The following is a 19044-nucleotide window of genomic DNA, read 5'->3' on the forward strand; positions in this document are numbered from 1 at the left end:
TGCATCTAGATAGGTGCCTTGGGGGGGTCTAGTTTCCAAAATGGGGTCACTTGTGGGGGAGCTCCAATGTTTGGGCACACAGCGGCTCTCCAAACGCAACATGGTGTCACTAACAATTTGAGCCGATTTTCCGTTAAATTTGTTAGAGGACACCATGTTGCATTTAGAGAGTCCCTGTGTGCCCAAACATTGGAGCTCCCCCACAAGTGACCCCATTTTGGAAACTAGACCCCCCAAGGCACCTATCTAGATGCATAGTGAGCACTTGGAACCCCCAGGTGCTTCACAAATTGATTCGTAACAATGAAAAAGTGAAAAAAAACACACTTTTTCATTTTTATGAATCAATTTGTGAAGCACCTGAGGGTTCCAAGTGCTCACTATGCATCTAGATAGGTGCCTTGGGTGGTCTAGTTTCCAAAATGGGGTCACTTGTGGGGGAGCTCCAATATTTGGGCACACAGCGGCTCTCTAAATGCAACATGGTGTCCGCTAACAAATTTAACGCAAAATTGGCTCAAATTGTTAGCGACACCATGTTGCGTTTGGAGAGCCGCTGTGTGCCCAAACATTGGTGCTCCCCCACAAGTGACCCCATTTTGGAAACTAGACCCCCCAAGGCACCTATCTAGATGCATCGTGAGCACTTGGATCCCCCAGGAGCTTCACAAATTGATTTGTAACAATGAAAAAGTGAAAAAAAAAACACTTTTTCATTTTTATGAATCAATTTGTGAAGCACCTGGGGGTTCCAACTGCTCACTATGCATCTAGATAGGTGCCTTGGGGGGTCTAGTTTCCAAAATGGGGTCACTTGTGGGGGAGCTCCAATGTTTGGGCACACAGGGACTCTCTAAATGCAACATGGTATCCGCTAACAAATTGAATGGAAAATCGGCTCAAATTGTTAGCGGACACCACATTGCGTTTGGAGAGCCCCTCTGTGCCCAAACTTTGGAGCTCCCCCACAAGTGACCCCATTTTGGAAACTAGACCCCCCAAGGCACCTTTCTAGATGCATAGTGAGCACTTGGAACCCCCAGGTGCTTCACAAATTGATTTGTAATAATGAAAAAGTGAAAAAAAAAAAACACTTTTTCATTTTTACGAATCAATTTGTGAAGCGCCTAGGGGTTCCAAGTGCTCACTATGCATCTAGATAGGTGCCTTGGGGGGTCTAGTTTCCAAAATGGGGTTACTTGTGGGGGAGCTCCAATGTTTGGGCACACAGGGACTCTCCAAATGCAACATGATATCCGCTAACAATTTGAGCCGACAATTTGTTAGCGGATATCATGTTGCATTTGGAGAGTCCCTGTGTGCCCAAACATTGGAGCTCCCCCACAAGTGACCCCATTTTGGAAACTAGACCCCCCAAGGCACCTATCTAGATTCATAGTGAGCACTTGGAACCCCAGGTGCTTCACAAATTGATTCATAAAAATGAAAAAGTGTTTTTTTTTTCACTTTTTCATTTTTACGAATCAATTTGTGAAGCACCTGGGGGTTCCAAGTGCTCACTATGCATCTAGAAAGGTGCCTTGGGGGGTCTAGTTTCCAAAATGGGGTCACTTGTGGGGGAGCTCCAAAGTTTGGGCACAGAGGGGCTCTCCAAACGCAATGTGTGTCCGCTAACAATTTGAGCCGATTTTCCATTCAATTTGTTAGCGGATACCATGTTGCATTTAGAGAGTCCCTGTGTGCCCAAACATTGGAGCTCCCCCACAAGTGACCCCATTTTGGAAACTAGACCCCCCAAGGCACCTATCTAGATTCATAGTGAGCACTTGGAACCCCAGGTGCTTCACAAATTGATTCATAAAAATGAAAAAGTGTTTTTTTTTTCACTTTTTCATTTTTACGAATCAATTTGTGAAGCACCTGGGGGTTCCAAGTGCTCACTATGCATCTAGATAGGTGCCTTGGGGGGTCTAGTTTCCAAAATGGGGTCACTTGTGGGGGAGCTCCAATGTTTGGGCACACAGGGCTCTCCAAACGCAACATGGCGTCCGCTAACAATTTGAGCCGATTTTCCATTCAATTTGTTAGCGGACACCATGTCGCGTTTGGAGAGCCCGTGATGTGCCTAAACAGTGGAGCTCCCCCACAAGTGTCCCCATTTTGGAAACTATACCCCTCAAGGATTTTATTAAGGTGTATAGTGAACATTTTGAACCCAAAGGTACGGCACATTATTTGTTTACATTAGGTCATCATATTGAATAAGTTGTCATTATTCTTGAGCGCAAGTGCTCGCTACTTGAGTTTGCATCGGGTACTCGAGTGACATGCTCGAGTCCCTGCTCCGCATGTTTCACGGTTATTAGACACCCAAAAAAAAACATGCGGGGATCGCTCGTGCATGGCAGGCAATCCCCGTAAAGTTTTTTGGCCGCGAAGCATATGGGGCAGAGACTCGAGCATGTCACTCAAATACCCACGATACTCAATGCATACCAGAGCACCCGATGCAAACTCAAGTAGCGAGCACTTGCTCTCAACACTAGTCGCCATATCGTCATCTTTTTTTCTTACTTTTGAAAAAAATCCCAACCCCAGCCCTAACCCTAGCACAACCCTAGCCCCAGCACAACCCTAGCCCCAGCACAACCCTAGCCCCAAACCCAGCCCTAACCCTAGCCCAATCCTAACCCAAGAGTTTATTTTTGACGCCGTTCCTTGTGCGGTATTAGTGATTAGACGACTTTATTCTTCGGGTCGGTGTGATTACAGCAATGCCAGAATCATATGGGGTTTTATGACTGACAGCTGTCACACACTAAAAGACGCATTTTTTGTAAAATCTAGTTTTTGCATCGCCATATTTTGAGAGCTATAATTTTTCCAGATTTTGGCAGACAGTCATGTGACGGCTCGTTTTTTGCGGGATGACTTGACGTTGTTATTGGTGCCATTTTCAGGCATGTGACATTTTTTGATCGCTTTCTATTCCGATTTTTGGGAGGCAGAATAAACAAAAACCAACAATTCAGGAATTGTTTTTTTTTTTTTTTTTTTTATTCTGTTCCGCGTGTGGTAAAATTGATGAGGTTGCTTTATTCTTCGGGTCAGTACGTTTACAGCGGTACCACATTTGTATCATTTTTCTATGTTTTGGCGCTTATACACAATAAAAGCTATTTTATAGAAAAAAATATTTTTTAGTATCGCTTTATTCTGAGAGCTATAACTTTTTTATTTTTCGGCTGATGGAGCTGTATGGCGGCTTGTTTTTTGCGGGACGAGATGACGTTTTCAGCGGTATCATTTTTATTTATATGCGTCTTTTTGATCGCGTGTTATTCCACTTTTTGTTTGGCGGTATGGTGATAAAGCATTGTTTTTTGCTTCGTTTTTTTTTTTTTTTTTTTACCGTGTTCACTGAAGGGGTTAACTAGTGGGACAGTTTTATAGGTCAGGTTGTTCCGGACGCGGCGATACCAAATATGTGTACTTTTATTGTTTTTTTTTTTATTTTTTTTATAATAATATTTATTGATGGGTACATTATATTTTTATTTTTGGTGTATTATTTTTTTTATTTTTTTATAATATTTTTGCACATTTTTTTTTTTTTTTTTTTCCCACTTTCACACAGTTTATACACTTTATTACTTTGTCCCACTCTGGGACTTTCACTTTTTTTTTTCTGATCGCCTGCATGGCACAGGAATGGAGCACCATCCCTATGCCATGAAGGCTGTCAGAAGTGCACAGTGTGAAGATTGCTTGGAGATGCACTGCGCATGTCCAAGCAATCTTCCTGCTCTCTGGTGACCCGGATGTTGTCATGACGACATCGGGTCGTCATGGCAACACCCGGGAAGCCTTTGCAGACTGCGCTGGAAGCCGGAAGAGGAGGTGAGTATCGCCGATCACCTCCCCTTGCCCCCGCAATGCCGCGATCGACTTCGATCGACTTCGATCGCAGCATCACGGGGGTTAATGTGCTGGGAGCGGTGCAGGACCGCTCCCTGCACATAGTACCGGGTGTCAGCTGTGACAATCAGCTGACACCCGGCGGCGATCGCGCCCGCACAGCCTGTGTGCGCGCGCGATCGCGATGACGTACTAATACGGGTCTGGCTCTTAAGTCCCAGGGCACAGACGCGTATTAGTACGTCAGATGTTATTAAGGGGTTAAAATTGAGCCCTGCAAGGGACACAAATCTACAATTTCAATAACACCAAAGTTGACAATGTTGTATTGGCCATTATTTAACTCCAGGCTGACATGCTGCATAAAATACCAGCCTCACCTAGAGATGTCTCCCCAGTACCACTCGGCCTCCTGCAGTGTTCCTCCGACTCCATTGATCGTACAACCTGGCAATTTGGGTTTTGCTGGTTTGGGAGGGAGAGCTAGAAAAAGCAGCCAGAAATTAAAAAAAAAATCTTTCTAATCAAAAGCATATAAACCTAAACCTGATTAACCAACTTTCACGCTAAGCTTGCAGTCTAGGTTTTCCAAGCTGGCTAGGAAAGCTCCGAATGTACAAGTTGAAAACGGATTCATAAGTGCTCTCCTGACCCATCAGAGGTCAAAAGAAGTCCTTCTGATCATCATCAGGCTGGTAGACATTACTATAACGTTTTACAATCTGCCAAGACATTTGATTATTTTTTATTATTTATTTTTAACACGGGAGCCTATGGCCGACAGATGTAGCCTAATTACGGTATATAAAGCTAGCAACAGTACAGGACACACTGAACAAGACACTATTCCAATGAAGTTGTACCTGGAGGAGGCTGATCTTGGGGAACTTCATTATCCTGAAGCAGGAGCTCCAGGAGCAGAGCAGGATAATCTGGCAAAGCTTCCGCCCTAAACAGAATATAAAGAATAAGCATGATAGAAACGTGCTCCCTACCCTGTATGTGCTGGAGAGAAATGATTCAGGCCATACGTAAAGTCTACTAAACTATTGTAAGGACTTCATGCGAATAACGAGTGAGGAGGACACCTGCTGGCCGATGTGTATAGAAACCTACAACATGAAGGCAATCCTTTCCGATTATATGTGTCCTATATACATGAATTTTAATTCCATATTATTTAATGCTTATTTAGAGCAGATATGAACTATATATTTTTTTTTTCATATCAGCAGAGCAACTTGATTAATTAAATTTCTTATATGGGGTTTTCCACTTTAAGAAAAAAAAAAGTGTTCCTCATGCGATAGCACTCACGGACAATTACAAAACCACACAGTGGTCCCATCTCTGTGTTTTGGCTGCAGCTGTCATGTCACGTCAACAGCACACATCACTGCTGCAGCCAATCAATCTTTGACTGAGCCACCGAGCTCAGTGATTGGTTGTAGTGGTGACATGTCACCGCTGCATCTAAAATACAGACAGGAATAGTGGTGTAGAGCCGGTGTTGGACTTGGGCACAGTGAGTAGTAGTGTCTGATTTTTTTATTTTACATGAGTGCTATCATTTGGTGAACACATTTTTAAAGGGGATTTCCACTTAAAAAAAAAAACACACACATTATATTATACACACATTATATTATATACACACACACACTTTATATATATTATAAAGTTACATATATTATATATATTTACATTAGACCAGTTGCATGTACATGGTGTAGAAAGGAACAATTTGGCTGAGGATTCTTACACATTCCATATTTTATACAGAAATTCCACACTTAAAGAGTAACTTACACATCTGATTCTTCCTAAATGTTTTTTCTTCCCTATGACATTAAAAAAAAAATATCTTGCAAATTTCCCACTGACCTAAAGGACCAATATTGGACTCATGGACGTCAGACCCTACTGGATTGTAGTGGAGTGTTGAATGAGCAAGCGCTCAACTGAGCAAAGGTCACTGTGAAAGGGGCCATTGTGAATGGTGGATCATGTGTTATCTACTGTATATAAAAGTATCACCTTTTATATTAATCATGCTTGATAACGAGACTGCTGAAAAGTCTTCTGTTCAGAACTAGTGTGAGTAAAGGAAATGTCCTAGTGGTCAGTGTGAAAATTGCAAGGTTTCTCTTTTTTTGTTTCTTGAATATGGATAGCAACACAGAAACATTTTCATTAGATTATCTAGTGACACATTCCCTTTAAACTTCTGGTTGTAGTGCTGCAGCAATGTCTTTCCGTGACACTCCCCAATCTGCCCGAGGTCTTGGCTGCCTTTAGTCTAGTACGGACCATTTCTGTGTGTGCTTAAACAGAAAAAAAACATAACCCACAAAAATGACAGAAGACGACAAACTCCGAAACACGCAGCTGATTCCTAGTCTAATGTACTGCCCTCATGATCTGATTGGAAACTCTCCAATAAGTTCCTAGTTTTATGCATGGCTAGCCTGGTATCTGGAATATAAAACTCCAGATCGGCAAAACACATTGTGTGAATCCAGCCTTACAGTCGGCTTTCATAATAATTACTTGCCCAAAGAGAAAAGGTGAGTTTCAGAAAACCTTTCACAGTGCTGGATGTCTGGGAATAACACTCAGGACTGGCAGCCATAGTCATGCATAGTGATAGGATTACCCAGAAGACTAGGGGCGGCAGGAGCGTCACGCTCTGGGGTGGAAACAGATTTTTTAAACACTTGGCATGAATAAGAGGTGTTTTATCTCCATGGATTCAGCATATGTAAGCAGTTTTGAAAAGTGTACCTGGATCTTGGAAAATTCTTTTTTTAGCGTTGCAAGGTTAATGGGGGAAATGTATCTGTGCAATCACACCATTTCTCTGGTGTCACGGGAAAGGCCCCACGACACAATGGCCGGTTTAGGTTTGTCTTTTCTTTGCAGTCACTGTTGAACAACCTGATAAAACCTAACAACGTTGCTGTGTTGGTGACCATACTGCCCAGCAGACCAGTTCTTCATATTCAGGAGTGTGTGATCCTCGTAAGTGTGCATCATTGATAGGGATGTTTATATTATCTAATGACCATACTAAAGGTCCACTCATTAAAGGGAATCTGTCACCAAGTTTTTGCTACCTCATCTAAGAGCAGCATACTGTAGAGGCATAGACTCTGATTCCAGTGTTGAATCACTTACTTTACTGAGCCGTTGGCTGCACTTTTGATAATATCACGGTTTTATCTGCTGCAGATCTTTCAGTTCTCTCAATGCTGAGGTTTGTATATCCCATCCACACCACTTACTGGTACCTTTGATGTACACTGGGCACAGGCAGAAAGCTGCCAATCCATGGTGGGGGCAGAGTTATACAGAGCTCATGGATATGGAGGACTACACAGCAGCAGGTTTAAACAGTACTCTAGTGGATCATCGCCTGCTGATAATACAGTGATTTTATCAAAACTACAGCAAGCAGCCCAGAAAGTGACACTGGCACCAGAGTTGTACTACGTTCAGACTAGGTGGTAAAAGTCTTTAAACACAAGAACTCACCCGGCAATGATAGGTCGAAAGAGCAAAGGTCCAAAAGTCTCTACAGCAAACTTCATTGTGAATCCATTTAAGTTACTCAGGCTGCACACTGTCCTGATGTGCTGGAGGACACACTGGAAAGTGAGAACGTGTTGTATAGGGACAGCGGGCGGTTGTAGGAGTGACACAACGTGTGTTCTCTTCTGCACATCATCTCTGTTGTCTGCAATGGAAAGCAAACGTAAAAACCATACTGAACCTCTGAATATCCAAGTGAGGGAGGCAACTCATAATATAACCTAGACAATATAAAAAAACACAGGATTAATTTTACACTAAACCAATAAATATTAAAGACGTTGTCCAATACTTGGACAAAGCCTTGTCATCCCCCACACTTGGCCCCCATAAAATAATAAAGCTTATACTCACCCGTGGTGTCGACACCGTTCCCGTGGTGTCGACACCGTTCCCGCCAGCGCTGATTGGGCGCAAAGGTCACGTCACAACAACAGTACAGCAGCCCTGGGACCACGAGTGCTGACACTGCTAGAACGGCGCCAGCAAGGAGATGAGTATAGGCTTTATTATTTTATGAGGGCCAAACATTTTCATCAAGAAGGGGGTTGTCCTAGTAGTGCACAACCCCTTTAAAGGGGGTGTCTGCTACTGTGGTGAAAGTATGCAAGCACTCCACATGACTGCAAACTTCTGAACCCTTGTAACATGTGAACTGCACGCTGTCAGGATTCTCCAGTATTACTGGTGGAGACGGCAGTCAAGTGACTGCAAGTATGGGATTTTCCATCCATGCGGTCACATGCTGACTAGATGTGCTCGGCCTCGCTCAATGCCAGTGAATTGAGTGAGGTCAGGCATGTCAAGTTGGAATTGGCCAAAAGTATGTAAATCACATACTTGTGCTCATGTGACTTCCCACGCTCACCAGCAGCACCAGAGAATCCTGACAGCGTGCAGTGCTCACACTGAAAAGATTCAGAAGTCTGTGGTAACAGAGTGTCTGCAGAGTTTCAACAGAAGACCAGACAACACTTTTGAAGTAGGATTTCCTGCAAAGATACTAATCTCACACCATTAGGGGCAGAACTATATAAAATAATACATCTATAGGTGAAATGAGCATGTTGACACCACAGGTGTTTCACATTTTATATCATTAGGCTGTGAAGAAAAAAAAAAAATCATTAAATCATTGTATCATTAAAAATGTTGCTGCAACCCCAGATTTTTCATTTTTGGTGAAAATGGACTATAATTTGTTACACAAGTTCCCCTGAATGTGACCTCAGAAGGAAGGAGCGCTATTTGACTAATAGAGCACAGATTTGCCTGGAATTGTTTGTGGGTGCCATTTGCCTTTTGTGGGAGCCCCTGAGGTGCCAGATCAGGAGAAACCCTCCTTTAGAAATTAAAAGCATCTAGAAAATCATCAATGGGGGCAGTGACTATTTTGGCCCCACAGGTGATCAGCTTGTGCTTATGGAGACAAGCACCCCATAAATTATTAAGTGACTTTACCTCTCTACAGAAATACCATACATGCATGTGGACAATAACTGCAGTTTGGGCACACTGTGGGGCAATGAAGGGAGATTTGGAAGCGTAGATTTCACTGGATTTCTTTTGGAAGTGGTCATGTCGCTTTTCCAGAGCCTTTGTGCTACCAGTAATGTGGATACCCTCTTACATTTCCGTTGAGAGATGATGGATCTGAGTAGAGGCTGTTTTATTTGCACCATATTGGGTACGTATGGATTGCTTTTGAAGGCTAGATTCACATCTACCCTGCGCTCTACACGGAGCATGCCTGTCAGGGTTCCATGTAAATCTGTGAAATACATGATTCAGGCAGAACCTCAGACGGATCCATTCACTATGAGGCAGGAACAGCTACTCTGGACTCCATCTGACCTCTGTGTCTTTTTAGAGGTGCACAAAAGCTTGGTCAACTGTGATTTTGTGCATGCCTAAAAAGATGGGACACCGCCAATGCAGAGGCCAGACAGAGTCCAAAATGACTCCATCTGCCTCATTGTAGTGCAAGATTCCATCAAGGGTTTCATCCAAGTAACGTTTTTCAGAGATTTACATGGAAGCCCAAATCAAAGTGCTTGGCTTAGAGCACAAGATAAATGTGAACCGAGCCTTTTGAGGAGTTTTGGGAGACAGAATGAAGAAATCAACAGCAGTTCAAGAATTATTTTTCATTTTTTTTATGCCGTTCACCATGTGCAGTTTTAGAGGAGTTTTTTTTTATTAATGTTTTGCAACTTTTGCGCACTAATAAAATATTTTTTTTTACCCCACCAAAATATTGAGGAGTTGAAGTCTTTATTGGTACCATTTTGTGGTACATTGCAGTTTTTGATCGCTTTCTATTCTGACATTTGAGATTCAGAAAAAAACAAAAAAATAGCGATTTAGGAATATATACATTTTAATTTATGCAGTTCACCGTGCTGTAAAAGTGATAAGATAGCTTTATTCTTCAGGTCAGTACAATTACAGTAATACCATTATTTCTAAGTTTTTTTTAGGTTTTGCTACTTTTGCCCAAAAAACAATTTTGTAGAAACACAATTGTTTATACAATGCCATGCTATAAACTGTATTTTTCCACTGACAGAGCTGATTGTCATTTCATAACACAAGAACAAGTCCTCATTTTCAGAGATACCATATTTCTTTACATATAACTTTTTGATCTGGTTTTATTCCACTTTTTGGCAAGAAGTATGATGAAAAAAACTGTTTTTACAATTAGTTATTTTTTCCACGGTGTTCACTTTAGGAGTTCCAGATACGACGATGTCAAATAGCTGTACTTTTTTCTCCTGTTTATTCTTGTTTTTACATAAAAAACAAATTTTTTTTCGGAATTTATATATTGGGATATTTTTGTTTTTTTTCTGTAGTCCCACTACGAGACATGAACATTTTATGGTCTGATCACTAGTCTAATACCATGCAATACTTAATTTACACGGATAGGGGGGCTGTCAGACCCTGACTATGGTAGGGCTTAACAAGCCACCATACCGGGCAGTCTTGATCTTAATAAAATTGTGATGCCTAATTTCACTAGTTTCCTAATATAGTCTGAGCACCTCCATTACGTGTGCGGTATTTGTTGCATCATGATAAAGTCAGTTGTGGAATAGACCACCGAACCGAACATAGCATAGCATTCAGGCTTGGACTGGCCCACAGGAGAACAGGAGAATCCCCCGGTGGGCCCTGTGTAGGAGTGCCCACCACCCTCTTACATGAGCAGTACTTGGCACAATATACTTGAATCACTATGTACAGACAAAGGCAGCATCTTATTCATTTACAATCTACCCAGCTCATTGTTATAGAAATTTGTGATTGAGGATAATGTCACATTTGCAAGAAGCTGAAAAGTGGGGCCCTGGAGTTGGTTACTGGTGGGCCCTTGGCACCCCAGTCCGGCACTTTTGCATCATTTGATAAGCTTGTCTAATACCAGGACAGGTTTCTTTACCTAGCAGAGCCTGAATGAGGTCCCGGTGGACATGAACTGGAATTACAGGACTAGGCAACTCTTGAAGGAATGACTTCACCATATCTGTAAGGAAATGAATATCTGCCACTTCCAGGTCTATCGCAGAGAGATCTGAAATTAGAAATCCAAAAATTAAAGCAATATCTAGGTAAGAGGGGTCTTGCACTAATAAGTAGTAGTTTCTATTCTTTTTGGGTACAGTTCAGATTCTACACTGCAAGGTACATGGACACCATCAGAGGTATATTGTTTAAGACTTAAATGCATGTATTTTGAGCTAAAAAAATAAATTTTGTGTTTCATTCAAAATTTGGAACAGTTTGGCTTTTAAAGCTGTTTGCTTTCCCTGCACGTTGCTAACTGCAGAATGAGTCAACTAAGAACCCATCAGCCAGACTGTTCCTATCCGAGTTCACAAAAGATGAGAAGGGGTCTGCAGCATTGAGGAGAAGCAAGGTGCTGATGGGAAATGTAGTTTAGCAGATAAGTATAATACTGCCTATTCAGCTTTGTGAAGTTGGATGCTCAAAAGGCAGGTAGAGTCAAAGTCAAAGTTACAAGAAAGAAATACTATGTTGCGTTTTGTTTGTATATTAAAAATAAGCATGCATAATGGGATTGTAAGAACCACATATTGCTTCGTTAAGATACCATTATTTGATGTAAGAGAACAAATGTTCTTTGTTTTTAGTTAAATGTAGTGATACAAGTACAACATAAATTTGGGGTGATAGCCCATGCCCCTATGCTAGTAGGTATTTTCCGCTCACATAATTAATGCAGGACTGTTAGCCCTTTTTTATTATATCCTTTTCCTTTGTATATGATATTGATTTATTAGATGTAGTGAAACTTGTTATGTATCATCTCAGGAAGGGTGGGGAAGTGGGTTTGATTTGGCTGGTTGTTACTATTCTATTGTTAAAAGGCAATAAAAATATTTGAAAAAAAGTTAGTTAGCGTTATCATTTTCAGCTATGACACACAAGGTACAATTTTTGGTCTTTACAGGGGCTGCACAGTCTCATGACATTCTTGAAACAGATCATTTATATATATTTTTCTAATCAGTTAACGTCTTTTTCTTTTTTCTTCACACGATTATAGTGGAAACAATCAGCCTTGAATAGGGTTTTTGCAAGATTGTTTTACAGCAGATTCATGGGTATAGAAAACTGGTGTCTATAGAGATGAATTTCTTTGCGCAGGGAGAGGAAGAGGGTGAGCTGTGGCCATCACCCATTGTCAGTCATATCATAATATAGTGGAAAAAGAAAAAATAATAATTCAGAAGGAATGTGCTCACGATTTTTTTTTCTCTCAGTTTTATTTTTCTTTTCTTCTACATGATAATGGGACTAGTCATCAAACTGAAAATGACTGCTATGAACCAGTCTGTGACATACAGTATGCCATGATAGGGGAGTAAGGCGACTAGTCTGTCATTGTTGGCAATTGTATTTGTCTGCCTCTACATATAGCAAAAAGGAGTTTGCAGTCATTAGAATCCTTGCTGTGATTATAATTACGGAGGGCGCAAAGAGGGAAACACAAAAACTTGGTTCAAAAACTTTCTGATGACAGATTCTTCAAATGCCTGAAGAGATGAGGGAAAATTTGTAACACTAGCTCAAAAGGTTGCGAAAGTTATGCAAAAATAGCAGGTATTTAAATGTTCCTTTTCTGTAAAAAACAGATGGTACAGTGGGGAAAATAAGTATTTGATACACTGCCGATTTTGCAAGTTTTCCCACCTACAAAGAATGGAGAGGTCTGTAATTTTTATCGCAGGTACACTTCAATTGTGAGAGACAGAATCTAGAAAAAAATCCAGAAAATCACATTGTATGATTTTTACATAATTTGTATTTTATTGCATGAAATAAGTATTTGATACAATAGAAAAACAGAACTTAATATTTGGTACAAAAACCTTTGTTTGCAATTACAGAGGTCAGACATTTCCTGTAGTTCTCGACCAAGTTTGCACATACTGGAGCAGGGATCTTGGCCCACTTCTCCAGATCTTTCAGGTTTTGGGACTTTCGCTGGGCAACATTGGGTTTCAGCTCCCTCCAAAGATTTTCTATTGGGTTCAGGTCTGGAGACTGGCTAGGCCACTTAAAATGCTTCTTAAGGAGCCACTCCCTAGTTACCCTGGCTGTGTGTTTAGAGTCATTGTCATGCTGGAATACCCAGCCATGACCCATCTTCAATGCTCTTACTGAGGGAATGAGGTTGTTGGCCAAAATCTTGCGATAGATTACCCCATCCATCCTCCCTTCAATACGGTGCGATCGTCCAGTCTCCTTGGCAGAAAAGCACCAAAGTCTGATGTTTCCCCCACCATGCTTCACGGTTGGGAATGTGTTCTTGGGGTTGTGCTCATCCTTCTTCCCCCAAACACGGCGAGTGGAGAGGAGACCAAAAAGTGCTATTATAGTCTCATCTGACCTTCTCCCATGCCTCCTCTGGATCATCCAGATGGTCACTGGCGAACTTCAAATGGGCGGGGACATGTGCTGGCGTTAGCAGGGGGACCTTGAATGCCCTGCAGGATTTTGATCCATGACGGCATAGTGTGTTACTAATGGTAATGTTTGAGACTGTGGTCCCAGCTCTCTTCAGTTCATTGACCAGGACCTCCCATGTAGTTCTGGGCTGATTCCTGACCTTTCTCAGAATCATCCTTATCCCACGAGGCGAGATCTTGCATGGAGCCCCAGACCGAGGAAGATTGACATTCATCTTGTGTTTTTTCCATTTTCTAATAACTGTGCCAACTAGTTGTTGCATTCTCACCAAGCTGCTTGCCTATTGTCATGTAGCCCATCCCAACCTAGTGCAGGTCTATAATTTTGTCCCTGGTGTCCTTAGACAGCTGTTTGGTCTTGGCCATGGTGGAGAGGTTGGAGTGTGATTGAGAGTGTGGACAGGTGTCTTTTATACAGGTAATAAACTCAAACAGGTGCAATTAATACAGGTAATAAGTGCAGAGTAGGAGGGCTTCTTAAGGAAAAACTAACAGGTCTGTGAGATCCAGAATTCTTGCTGGTTGGTAGGTGATCAAATACTTATTTCATGCAATAAAATGTAAATTAATTACGTAAAAAAATCACACAATGTGATTTTCTGGATTTTTTTTAGATTCTGTCTCTCACAGTTGAGGTGTACCTACAATAAAAATTACAGACCTCTCCATTCTTTGCAGGTGGGAAAACTTGCAAAATCGGAAGTGTATCAAATAGTTTTTTTTCCCCACTGTACCTATTTGAAGAAAGCAAGCAGCAGAAACACTAGGATATTTTATGCACCAGCACATTCCTTACATGCACGATTCTGTAACTCTAAGGCCGGGTTCAGACAATCGTATTAAAACTCGGGCCAGTCATTTCTGCAAATTGCGGAAGTGACTGGCCCCGTGTGCTTGTCTACATAGCTGTCTGCTGTTTACATGCACTGGTCTGGTCTGTAAAGTGGACCAGAATAGTGCATGCTGTGATCTTTTTCCATGCAAACCATTGGTAAGTGGCACATGGACAAGAATTGGGGTGTGCACAAATACAGCACGTGTCTGTATTACACGCTCATCTGATTGAGCCCTTAAAATGATACTCGTTCTCCATAAGAATTGACACAAGTTGGTCATTTATTCTTCAAGCTCCTACAGTAAATGCCCTATTATCATTTGCTGAGATATAGGATCTTCCACCAACTCAAACAAAAATATCCCAGCATGACGAGGAAAGGCTCCTTTATGTGGATTTTTAACACTGTTTATGTTGGCAAAAAAAAAGAAATCTTTCCCAAGGAACACTGTAGCCATGTCCATGAAGTGATCCTTACAGCCTGACCAGGCAGAAACAGAGCTGCACACTAAATATGTTGGCGCTATATAAAAATAAAGATTATTATTATTACTACTGACGGGCATGGCCTACAATAAATGTCCCTACAAGATGACTTTTTTCAAATGGCGTGATCAACCAGAACCCCACAATAGTTTTATAGTTGGATCTATACCTACATTCATATCGACCAATTATAGTTGCAGGAATACAAGCTATAATGATAACTGGCCCGTTTTATTTTGTTTTTCTTTTAACTGGACAGAATAGTGCAGCATGAAAGAGTTGGAAGCAAGAGGACAAGTGTGAACTGGACATGTAGGTACCAGGTCTATACCAGCACCGGCTAGTAGAATGGGATCGGCTTTTCCCAGAGTAACCAAAGCAGAAACATTGAGCAGCTCTGACAAGCAAAACAAAAATCCTAGGTATTGCAGTGAGCACCGGCCACAGTGTTTATTCACTTTCATGCTTCCACCCAGCACATCTTGTAGGATACTTTACACCTAACTACAGAATTGACCAGAAAACCAATATACAAAGTGTCAAATGCAGAGTAAACGCTCAGCACAGGATCCCCCTGATATATGTGCTGCACAGAAGGAGCAGACCTGCCCACGCTTGCTATACAGACCCTTGTGAGAACTGGTTCTTACCGGATTTTAGTGTGTGTCTACACTCCGAGCCAGCGGTCCTGTAAAGCATTTCACTGTCCAGTCCTACAGAGGGGGAAAGAAGGCATACAAATGTAATTTACATAGCACCCGAGCAGCCAAGTCAGCTCCCAGCCCCCACACCATATGCCTGCTCCGAGGGCCTTCATCACCTTATACTAGCTGCAGCCATAACCCACACTATACATATATTAATAAAACACACCATCCATAAACAATACTTAGAAGCGGACATGAAGCACTAAAAACAAAGAGGAGCAAAAATATCTGAAAATGTTTCATTTCTACTATGTGTCAGACATATGTTCACAAAATAAGCTGCCCTACATGAGGATTGCATAATAAAGCTACAGGACAAAGAATTTTACAGATAATGGAGAGAGGAGGCTTGTGTCTCCAATATCATTGCCATTTCCACTGGGCTGTGGCCATGATGAGCAGTCTGGTCACCGATTTTGGCATAAAAATGTGGACTTGGTTTACAGGATTTGTAATTTTGGAACAAAAGCAATCATTGCCAGGCAAATGTATGATCGCTGGCTGTTTGAGTGCTGTGTCCCCTCTGACAAGAACAGGGGTCCCAAAGTTCCCCGTGTAAATGAAGAGCACATATTTAAGCAGTTATCGACTAGTTCTGTAATAGACTTCATTCACACAAGGAGACCCCTATTCTAAGGATCTGTGTGGGTCACAGCAAGAAGATTCTCAACAGTGATGCACGTATCCTCCAACATGTGTATAGGTGATCATTTGTGTTTATGTGACAATCAATTTAAAGGGGGCTATGCTTATTTTTCCCTATGCGCCTAATAACTTACCAGCAGGTAGTTGCTATCTACCTGCCTGTTCTGCCAACACTGATCTCTACAGGCCATTCTCCTGCTTCATTTAACCTCATGTCAACAGAGCTTCCAGTCTGCTTTGTTGATGGGGAGTCACTGCTAACATCATGCTGATTGACAGCTAGCTCCCTTTAGTTAGGCAGCGGGGAGTCAAACAGCATGACGTCAATAGAGCAAAGTGGAAGAGAAAAAGCTACTCTGCCAATGTGACGTCACCAGAAAACGCAGAATTGCCATTAAGTTATTAGCCCAATAAGAAATACATACACTGCTCAAAAAAATAAAGGGAACACTCAAATAACACATCCTAGATCGGAATGAATGAAATATTCTCATTGAAAACTTTGTTCTGTACAAAGTTGAATGTGCTGACAACAAAATCACACAAAAATCATCAATGGAAATCACATTTATTAACCAATGGAGGCCTGGATTTGGAGTCACCCCCAAAATTAAAGTGGAAAAACACTACAGGCTGATCCAACTTTGATGTAATGTCCTTAAAACAAGTCAAAATGAGGCTCAGTATTGTGTGTGGCCTCCACGTGCCTGTATGACCTCCCTACAATGCCTGGGCATGCTCCTGATGAGGTTGCGGATGGTCTCCTGTGTGATCTCCTCCCAGACCTGGACTAAAGCATCCGCCAACTCCTGGACAGTCTGTGGTGCAACGTGACGTTGGTGGATGGAGGCGACTCCAAATCCAGGCCTCCATTGGTTAATAAATGTGATTTCCATTGATGATGATTTTTGTGTGATTTTGTTGTCAGCACATTCAACTTTGTACAGAACAAAGTATTCAATGAGAATATTTCATACATTCAGATCTAGGATGTGTTATTTCAGTGGTCCCTTTATTTTTTTGAGCAGTGTATGTGTGTGTATGTGTATATATAAGACCTGGGGGTGAAAGCCTGGTAACCATAAAACAATTCTTGGTTACATTTAATTTCACCCCAATTATTGCCGAATTGCAGCTCTAAAAGTAAAGAGCACAAAATACTTCTTTTGCAATATTCTGTCATTAGCAAGATGGCTTTATCAGAAAAGGCTAGTATAATCCATACAGCTTTGCCTGAGCTAAGAGACTGTCACGGGCTGATCTAGAACAGGCCTGCACAACATACTGCTTGCGGGCCACATGCGGCCCGCCAAAGGGTTTCTTGCGACTCACAGAGAACCGGGTGATGCCAACTCTCTTCTTTATGTATTCAAATATCTTTGCAAAATACATTTGAACACTTCGGCACCAGGCAGGAGTACAGTGGCACTCATCAGCCCCTGACGTGCAATGGTATGGTGAGGTCATCAGGCTGCTGACCTCATCACACTGCTGTTGTCACCGCAGTGGCGGCGAGGACACAACAGGCACAGCATGGGACGGTAAGTGCTTCGTGTAGGAGCCGAAGATTGAATGTACAGATTAGTATTGTAGAGCGCAGGGGGGAGGGGGTTTTATTGTTTGCATACATGGGGAAGTGGGGGGGGATAATGTGAGAACAGGAGCAGTAGGAGGGGATATTCTGGAGCGGGGCAGTGTGGGGGACATATTATAGAGAGTTGCGGTGTGGAGGACATATTACTATTCTTATCAGTACTGTGGTTCCTGCATATTTCGCAGTCTTTTCCCAGTAGATCCTTACCATTATTAAGGACATACTTGGAGTTGCAGGTTTGTGCAATACAATTGTATATGTGGCTGACCTGACATTGCAATTGCTCATTGTACTAAGCTTTGTGCTGCAATTATGTACTGATGATTGTTCTTGGTGCTGCATTCATGTACTGATGGTGGCTTTGGTGATGCATTCATATACCAACAGTGGTTCTGGTGATGCATTCATACACTGATAGTGGTTCTGATGCTGGATTCAAGTTCTGACAGTGTTTCTAATTTTCTACCCATGTAGCAATCCATATCTGGTCAAATAATGTGCTATATGGCCATGTTAAAACTGAAGAATCCTCAAAAGTTGGAGTTTTGAGATTATGAGTAGGATTTGGACAGTTTCAGCTCCAAAAACTCAGTGTAGTATAAGACATGTTGACACTGATTTTTTGAGGCGGTAACTGAGGAAAAACTGTTCAAATCCTCAAAACTTTATTTTGGTGATGTATTTATGTACAGTTGTTCTGGTGATTGATACACGTAACTACTACTTTGAAAAAATTTTGTGACCCTCCGGATTGGTTCAGTATGACAATGTGGCCCTCGGACAAAAACATGTTGTGCAGCTCTGATCTAGAAGATTCTCAGAAAACGCATGGTTATTCTGCCAACATACTCAGTAACAATTGTAACAGGCCTCTGCTTGCTGCTGTTAGAGGCAGATGATGGCTTAGTAACATAGCTAGCATCTGCTGGGAAAGATGCAGGCTCGGTTCCTGAGTCTGCATCAAAGACAGAAAGTTCAGATATACGTCACTCCAGATAAGTTATGGTGCACTGAAAGGAAACCACTCCTTAATATTATGAATCTAAAATCCGGCACTCATTCAATAGTATGAAATATGATTTTTAATCAAGCAACTAAAGTTCCATTAGAAATTCATGAACGTGACGTTTCGGTCGTTCAGCCACGACCTGCATCAGACTCAGATTGCTATAGAAGTAGTACGCCAGGAAAGGCACTGCAGTGTAGAAAAGGCATATATGCCATGTGGAAATGCGCATTTCTACGTGGCATATATGCCTTTTCTACACTGCGCTGTCTTGATTGCTTGATTAAAAATCATATTGC

The 19044-nt window shown here is 41.8% G+C and overlaps 1 protein-coding gene across 1 annotated transcript in view; it reads right to left on the bottom strand.

Annotated features, from left to right (window-relative positions):
• The window catches only part of PIK3R2 (phosphoinositide-3-kinase regulatory subunit 2), a 65012-nt gene that overhangs the window by 24938 nt on the left and 21030 nt on the right, over positions 1-19044 (bottom strand). Inside the window, exons 4-8 of the mRNA XM_073636884.1 lie at positions 15444-15506; positions 10919-11050; positions 7414-7615; positions 4743-4828; positions 4260-4362 (exon numbers count right to left, since the gene is read on the bottom strand). Coding sequence (XP_073492985.1) covers positions 4260-4362; positions 4743-4828; positions 7414-7615; positions 10919-11050; positions 15444-15506 — 586 coding nt within the window. The remainder of the gene's footprint in view (positions 1-4259; positions 4363-4742; positions 4829-7413; positions 7616-10918; positions 11051-15443; positions 15507-19044) is intronic.

This window comes from Phyllobates terribilis, unplaced genomic scaffold, assembly GCF_046119375.1.
Source record: "Phyllobates terribilis strain yellow unplaced genomic scaffold, ASM4611937v1 Scaffold_1__5_contigs__length_1240528914, whole genome shotgun sequence".
Lineage (NCBI taxonomy): Eukaryota > Metazoa > Chordata > Amphibia > Anura > Dendrobatidae > Phyllobates > Phyllobates terribilis.